Source organism: Sardina pilchardus, chromosome 14, assembly GCF_963854185.1.
Source record: "Sardina pilchardus chromosome 14, fSarPil1.1, whole genome shotgun sequence".
NCBI classification, from domain to species: Eukaryota; Metazoa; Chordata; class Actinopteri; order Clupeiformes; family Clupeidae; genus Sardina; species Sardina pilchardus.
Window position 1 is genome coordinate 20,867,152 of NC_085007.1, and position 8,572 is coordinate 20,875,723.

At 49.7% G+C, this 8,572-nt stretch overlaps 1 protein-coding gene across 4 annotated transcripts in view; it reads left to right on the top strand.

Moving 5' to 3' along the window:
- sfswap (splicing factor SWAP) overlaps positions 1-8,572 on the top strand; it is an 87,519-nt gene that overhangs the window by 67,799 nt on the left and 11,148 nt on the right. For 3 of the 4 annotated variants that reach the window (XM_062553738.1, XM_062553739.1, XM_062553740.1), the window contains exons 14-16: positions 1-268; positions 4,353-4,508; positions 8,247-8,408. The exon at positions 1-268 is cut by the window's left edge and continues 130 nt beyond it. In XM_062553738.1, coding sequence (XP_062409722.1) covers positions 1-268; positions 4,353-4,508; positions 8,247-8,408 — 586 coding nt within the window. The remainder of the gene's footprint in view (positions 269-4,352; positions 4,509-8,246; positions 8,409-8,572) is intronic. The other variant, XM_062553741.1, reaches the window with a different exon arrangement.

The following is an 8,572-nucleotide window of genomic DNA, read 5'->3' on the forward strand; positions in this document are numbered from 1 at the left end:
CCGCACACGCCGCCGCCTCCTCCTCTTCCAACTCTGCGTCCGCCGCCTCGGCCTCCCGCGGTCCCGAGCGGGAGAAGGAGAAGGACAAGGAGCGGGAGCGCGAGCGGGAGCGGCGCAGGGACCGGGACAAGGACAAGAAGAAGAAGAAGCACAAGAGGAGGTCGAGGTCAAGGTCACGCTCCAAGTCCAAGTCCAAGTCCAAGGCCAAGGCCAAGCACGGCCTGCCCAGCGCCTACCGCCGGCTCAGGAGATCCAGGTGTGTCTCTGCGTAAGTGTAGCGGTGTGTGTGTGTGTGTGTGTGTGTGTGTTTGTTTGTGTATATGTGTGGGTGTGTGTGGCTCAGGAGATGCAGGTGTGTCTCTGTCTAAGTGTAGCTGTTTGTGTGCGTGTTTGTGTAGTGCATATGTGTTTGTGTAGTGTCTGTGTGTGTGTGTCTTTGTTTGTTTGTGTAGTGCATATACGTGTGTGTGAGTGTGTGTGTGTGTGTGTGTGTGTGTGTGTGTGTGTGTGTTTGTGTTGAGATAGAGGGAGTCTCAGTCAGGGTGAGTCATGGGAGGTGGGTATGTTTTATTTGTGTGCTCTGTATTTGCAGTCTTTGTTATGAGTGTGTATGTCTCACCCTAATGCATTTACAGAAGTGCGGATTTCTCTATACTCGCCCCCCATGGTGCCAGGAACCCCACTGTTCTGCATCTACACACACACACACACACACACACACACACACACACACACACACACACACACACACACACACCCTCCCACCCTTCCTTCTGCACTACTGCCACAGTCAAAAAGCACAAACTCTAATAAGCAATGTTCTCAATCAGCGCAAAAACTCTGTTCGTTTCCTAGAAATTGGCTCTTAAATGATTTATGCTGTGGAATCTATAACTGCAGATCTGTTTTATCACGCGAGGCGGCTGGCTCCATCTGTTGTGGTCTCCGCGCGGAGAGTTTCTTACTGAATATGCACTCCTTATTCATCCCATCACTTCTTTTTAGATGTTTTCTCTCACTCTCACACACACTCACAGACACACACTGACTCACTATCTCTTTCGCTGTGTGTGTGTGTGTGTGTGTGAGAGAGAGAGAAAGTCCAGCTGGGATACACACACACACATACACACACACACACACACACACACACACACACACACACACACACACACTCTTACACTCACCATCTCTCTGGCTCTCAGTGTATACATATATGTGTGTCCCAGCCGAACGCACAAACACACACACACACACGCACACACACACTTTGAGAAATCATGTCCAATTTATCATCAGCTGCTGAACTGGCAGTAATTACAGACGTCTCATCCTGTCGTCCTGACAGGCCCCTAATATCATTTCTGTAGATTGAATCATTTCCACCCTGGATTTTAAATCATTTACAGTGGGAATTAAAGGCTTAGATTGAAAGCCACCCTGCCCTCGCCTCCCCTCCTCCCCTTCTGCCTCTTACTGGCACTGCCACACACACACACACACACACACACACACACACACACACACACGGAGTTATACCCCCTTGAAGCGGTGTGTCTACGAAATGCACTTTTTCAGTGTGCAAGCTTGCGGAAAATCTTCATCGCCTTTTTTGCATAGTCAAATTAACTTGCTGAAAGGACCCCTCCCTATCATCAGTTGGATAATGTATTTCCCTCACCACCCCCAATGCTGGAGAAAATAAAATCTGCCGTGTGTGTGTGTGTGTGTGTGCGTACACACACAAGGCTCTAATGTGAATATGTGACTTGGCTGTTTGAAGCTGGTGTGTACGTCACTAATCTGAGTTCAGGACGTTGCCCAGAACATCCATCTCTCTCTCTCTCTCTCTCTCTCTCTCTCCGTGTGCTATTTCCTCATAGTCTCTCAGGATCATGCAGTATGCACCAGCCTTGTGTCTTATTCACATTGTTAGCCGGATCTAGTGCTAAGTTAGTGCACACTAGCACTATCTCTCTCCTGGTGAAATAGTGCCTGAGTTAGTGCACACTACCACCATCTCTCTCCCTCCCCTCTCTCCTGGTGAAATAGTGCCTGAGTTAGTGCACGCTACCACTATCTCTCTCCTGGTGAAATAGTGCCTGAGTTAGTGCACGCTACCACCATCTCTCTCCCCTCTCTCCTGGTGAAATAGTGCCTGAGTTAGTGCACGCTACCACCATCTCCCTCACTCCCCTCTCTCCTGTCAGTACCTAATGAGGGTGTTATCATCAATGACTAACATGTGGGTGGCGGCGGCTCTGCCTAGGTGACCTAATGCACCTCAGCTGTGGCACCGCTAAGCCATTAGTGTGCGCACACACACACACACACACACACACACACACACACACACACACACGGAGTGCGTTGAGTTTAAGTCATTAACAATTAGATGTCACACACACACCCACCCACCCACACACACACACACACACACACACACAGGTCTATTATCATTTTGAGCATAGTCATTAGTAAGTCTGTTTCTTCACAATGTTTTCTCCAACCACACACACACACACACACACACACACACACACACACACACACACACACACACCTAAAAGCCCTGATGTGCCATCAGTGCTGAGTAATTACTACCATCTGCCCAGTGAGTGACCAGGTCAGGTCATCACGACCCCTTTCAGCTCTTATTTAAAATGGACAGCCAGCAAGACCCCTATACACATGGCACGCATCAACTCTGCTCCATCACCTGTGTTAATGTTAACTTCGTGGCCTCGTTCACCTCAGGTGAGCGGTGTGAAATATGATGTGTCGTTGTGTGTGTGTGTGTGTGTGTATGGTTGTGTGCTCATGATGTCCCTTATTCCTGGGCATTCCTTGGTCTAGGCTGTGTCTTGCCATGATCACTTCACTGACACACTCCACTGAGATGCCCCCCCTCCCCTCCCCTTAATGGCGCAATTTCAGTTCTGCCCCCAATTAGTCTCGGGTCACTTTTTAAAAGCCGCCAAAGACGACTGGCCCGCTGAAAAGGAAATGCGAGAACTCCTCGGCACGGAGCTCTTCCTGATAGCAGGTTTGTCAAGGTAATGGGGATCGCGTAGTCACTCGCGGAGATTATCTGACAAAAGGGAGAAAGCTAGAAGTGTCATGGCGTAGCTTAGCGCGCGCGCGGCTAACCCTCGAGTAAGCACTCGGCAGCGATCACAGGAAGACTCATTTAAATCCTGTTGAATCGGGCGGCTCAGCGGGACGATGGCGACGGGGAAAAGGTCACAGTTTTGCTAAATTAATCAGGGATGCTCCCACTGACGCCCACTTAGCGCAGTCACACGCACACGCACACACACACACACACACACACACACACACACACACACACACACACACGCGCGCACACACACACACACACACTATCAGGAACAATTTTGGATGAAAAGCCACTTCAAAGCCAAGGAAGTCAAAAAAAAAATTCAGTTGAAGGAATTTGTGTTAAAACGTCTTGTTCTGTAGTTCTGTTGTACAGTAGTAGTAGCCTCCATACACCTGTCTGTGTGTGTGTGTGTGTTTGTTTGTGAGTGTTTTTGTTTATGTGTGTGATTTTTATTGGCGTGTGTGTGTCTTGTGTGTGATTTTTGTTGCCGTGTGTTTATGTTTGAGTGCGCTTATGTGTTTGTGCATGTGTCTGTGTACGTTTCTTTGTTTGCTTGTTTGTTTGTTTGTGTGTGTGTGTGTGAGGGGGAACACACACACGCTGGTGGCACAGTGTTTTGTGTTTACCAAACTAATACGGGGCCAGTCAAGCAGTTTGGCCCAGAGCAGTGGGTGAGCGGTGTGGAAGTGCTTCCTGGGTACAGGGGTCGTAGCCACGGCAGCAGGTGCGTCAAAGGCTTTTAAATTGGGACGGGGGTTTGCGGATCCCTCCCTCCCTCCGCCCCTCTCGCCGTGAAGAGTCAGGCATGCCAAACGCATCGAGCGCCCGCTCCAGTCAAAGTGCCAGGCATTGCCTCAGGGCGTCCAACTTTTCCTCTGCATATTTTAGAGTGATGTGATGTTTCGTTTTCTTTTTCTCTCTCTCTCTCTTGCTCTCTCTCTCACGCTTTCTCTCTCTCTCTCTCTCTCTCTCGCTCTCTCCCTCCTTCACTTATTCATCTCATCTCATCTCTGTGGCTTCTGGACCCTTTTGCCTCTGTGGTTATCTCTCCTTCCTTTCCCCCTCTCTTCTCGCTTCCCCCTCTTCCTACTCCTCACCAACTTTCTTCCTCCCTCTCTCTTATCTCTCTCTCTCTCTCTCTCTCTCTCTCTCTCTCTCTCTCTCTCTCTCTCTCTCTCTCTCTCTCTCTCTCTCTCTCTCTCTCTCTCTCTCTCTCTCTCTCTCTCAGGTCCCAGTCCAGGTCTCCAGGCAGGCGGGAGCGGAAGACTCGCTCGCCCGAGTGGCGGCGCGAGGAGAGAGAGCGCGAGCGGCACGGCGGCGGCGGCGCCGGCACTTATCACCAGGGCAACAGCTCCGGCCTGGGCAGGAAACGCTCCCGATCCAGGTGAGCAGAGGGGAGGAGGGAGGGAGTAGGGAGGGAGGGAGGGATGGAGGGATGGGAGGAGGGATGGAGAGGTTGACATAGAGATGGGGGGATGAGGAGAGGGAGAGAGACAAACTAATTAAGAGCCGTCGTAAGCTGCCTGCTGTGTCATAGCAGCTACACACACAATCAGGAAATGGGGAATTAGCGAGGCTGCTTTTTAAGCATCGCTGCGCCACAGTGTCGGCTGAGATCATACTTTTTTGCTCAGTCCTCACACTAATTAAATTGAACACTTTCCAAATTCGGATGAACTGGCCGCATACCCATGCAGCTATATAGTTTTGTCAAGGACACAAAGCCGCTGGAGGATTTGTACCCCAAGGCTCCTAGTCAGTGTTCAAGAGAGCACTACTGCCTGCAAGTGAGCCACCTGCTGTGAGGATCGGCTCTTTGACACCTGGGGTGGGAGGTGTGTGTGTGTGTGTGAGCAGCAGGTGGTTTGTAGACGGGAGAAGTAGCATCCTGGTGACACACACACACGCACACACACACGCACACACACACGCACACACACACACACACCTCAGTGCAGTGTGATGTGTCACTGAGAGAGGCACCGATGGAGAGAAGTTGACACACTCCTCTCAGTAGCACCTCCATCGACCCGACACTTTAGCCCTCACTGTTTTTTTTCTTTCTTCTTCTTTCGCTCTCCTTCTCTCTCTCTTTCTCTCTCTCTCCCTCTCCCTCCTTCTTTGTCGCTTTCACTCCTTTCTTTGTCTTTCTTCCCAGTTACTCCCACTGTTCTTTGTGTTCCCTGCTCCATATCATTTCCATCTCGTTCTCTCCACCATCAGGGCCAGCCTATGCGTAAGGAAGGAGCAGCTGCTTGTTCACTTATGCGCTGCCGTTTTGTCAGCGCAGGCATAAATTCTCCACCAATTGACCCTTCCAGAGCCACGCCCTAAAACCGCCACAGGCCAATCGTGGCTTAGCAACCCGTAACTAGGCAAGCAAGGCCTGGCAAGCTTTCGAGTTTTTGCCATGTTAACCTATGGAGACTGCATAGCCTGTGGACCATTAAGGGCATTTATTTGGATGTGTGGTGCCCCCAAACACGTGAAATCACGGTGAAATAACATGTTGAACTATAAAGACATGATATAGTTTGAAATACGTATTTTTCTAACTTTAAATTTTGCATATTGCGTGATATTTCCATAACCACGAGATACGTTTCACGATGGCGGCAAAAAGTTCTTAACAGACATTCAACGAGACGTATGTATAGCCCGTCAGCAATTCTGTCTAAAATAATACCTAGTTGAAGTACCAATCATGTTATGTTGTCAAATATTGACGTTATGGAAGTATAGCTTAAAACGTTATGCTAGTTTTGTCCCCCGCCCGTTTCATTCGTACTAGCCTGGAGGAACCATCGAAAACAACGCGTACCTTCGACTTTTGCTTAAATAACTCATGAAAGGTTTTGTTCAGAGCTGAAAATGCAACTGTAGTTGACAGAGGACAGATGTAGCTCGCTAGTGACCAAATATGAGCTTTCAGTGTGGTGCGATGTCTTTGTAAATTACATTTGTTTAAAAAATCCCGTGTCTCCTCCATTGTAATAGACGGGCAAGGTGCGAAAGTTTGACAGGCGTAGCAACAGTAACTATGGAGGGCGGGACTTCTGGAAGGGTCAATTGTCCTTCCCCGCTAGGGCCGATATGTGCTTCATTAAATGCACCGAGCACGGATGATACAGCATGCCTACCACAATGAGCACATGTTTTTGTGTGCCTGTGTGTGTTTTTGTGTGCCTGTGTGTGTGTGTGTGTGTGTGTCTGTGTGTCTGTGTGTCTGTGTGTCTGTGTGTCTGTGTGTCTGTGTGTCTGTGTGTCTGTGTGTGTGTTTCCATCCGTGTGTGTGTGTTTGGGTGTCCTAGCCAGTCCCTGCTGGCTGCCTGCTGTCTCAAAGCCCCCAGAACTCATATTCTCATCCCATTAGTCACGCACTTCCACTCTCCCTCTACACCTGCACTTAGAGAGAGAGAGAGAGAGAGAGAGAGAGAGAGAGAGAGAGAGAGAGAGAGAGAGAGAGAGAGAGAGAGAGAGAGAGAGAGAGAGAGAGAGAGAGAGGAGAAGTGTTGGGGGGGGGGGGGGGGGGGGTGGGGTGGGGGGGTGAGATGGACAGAGGGAAAGAGAGAGAAGATGGGAAGAGAGAGGGAGAGAGGAAGTAGGATTAGCGTTTCTTGCCCCATCACACGAGAGCCATGACATGTTGGCACTGTCTTTTATTACGAGTGGTTTACCCAGTAGGACACTCTCTCACACACACACACACACACACACCTTGTGGCCTTGCACAGCCACGTTGCTGGGGTCCTGGAGAGAGAGCTGCTCCTGCCCGTGCACTTGGCTCAGGCTGGAGCATCCTGTTGTCATGGAGATGGTTTGCCCCCCGGGAGACAAGCCACGAGGCTGCTTAAGCTCACTTAAACCACTGGGCCAAGTCATGGACAGAAGCCATCGCTGTGTGTGTGTGTGTGTGTGTGTGAGGACGAGAGAGAAGATAGTGTGTGTGCACACCGGAAAGACTTACAGGCTTTAACCAGCCATGCTGTGTAATTACAGATTTTGCGATAGAATATTTTCGTAGACTGTCATCATTTGGCACTTTCCTGTCTCAAATAAGGATTTATGGCCCCACCCTAATGACGCAGAGGAACAAGTAAAAGAAATGACCTCAAATCAGTTGAAATGACCACACAAGCCCGCAAATCAGAGGACAGAAAGATTGTTTTAAAGGAGTTCTGTGTAGGAGGCATGTGAAGGTGTCTGCTATTGGAACAGCAAGGAGAGATCAATGAGTTACTGTGCTCCTGGTGCGTGTGCGCGCGTGTGCGCGTGTGTGTGTGTGTGTGTGTGTGTGTGTGTGTGTGTGTGTGTGTGTGTGGTGCCCATTCATGTGGATCCTACATCCAAGTGGTGTGCATGTCACACGGTTGCTTTCTTCTCGTGTGGTCACACTCTTCTGCCCCGCTGTGCACCAGTTTCTCACCACAGCAAGATATCACAAACAAACACTCTCACCTCACACACACACACACACACACACACACACACACACACACACACACCAACACACTCAATCTCACCCTTTCTCTTTCCCCCCAGGATGTCCTCTTCGCTAATATGTCACCTCTTGTTGTTGGCTGTTTTTTCATTGTCTTTTTTAATCTTTCTTCATCCGCTCCATCCCTCTCTCTCTCTTCTCCCCCACTGTTTTCTTTATTATCCCTCTCTTTTATCTTGCTTTTCTACCATTTCTTTTGTTCACCTTTTGTCCTTCCTCTCCTTCATGTCCTCCTGTTCCCCTTCTTCTATTATCTCTCTCTCTCTCTCACCCCATCTTCTGTCTTTTTCCCTTTTCTCCATGTCCATGTGTGTCTGTATCCCTCTCTCTTTTCTGCCTTGGTAATTTTCTGTATCATCTCTCTCTTTCGCTCCTTCTCCTTTTTTCATATCTCTCTCTCTCTCTCTCTCTCTCTCTTAGTCATCATCTGTCTCACCTCTCTCTTTTGGTCTCTCTCCAAGTCTCATCTCTCTCTCTCTCTCTTTCAGTCTTTCTTCATGTCTCATTTCATCCCTCTCTCTTTTGGTCTCTCTCCATGTCTCATCTCTCTCTTTCTCTCTCTCTCTGTCTTGCTCCATGTCTCATCTGGTCTCATCTCTATCTCTCTCTGTGCTCCCTCAGGTCTCCTCATGAGAAGAAGAAGAGGAAGAGCTCCCGTTCTCAGGTGATGAAGGGCTCGTCTCGCTCCCCCTCCGCCTCCCCCGACCGCACGGAGGAGAAGAAGCGCCTCGGCCTCGGCACAGTCTCCGCCAGCCCCTCGCCTGCCACCAGCCCCACATCCAGGTACACACACACACACACACACACACACGTGCCCTCTCACACTCATACACACCTGCACACATGCATATACTGTACACTCAGACACACACACACACACACGTGCGCGCGCCCTCTCACACTCATACACACCTGCACACCTGTACACTCAAACACACACACACACA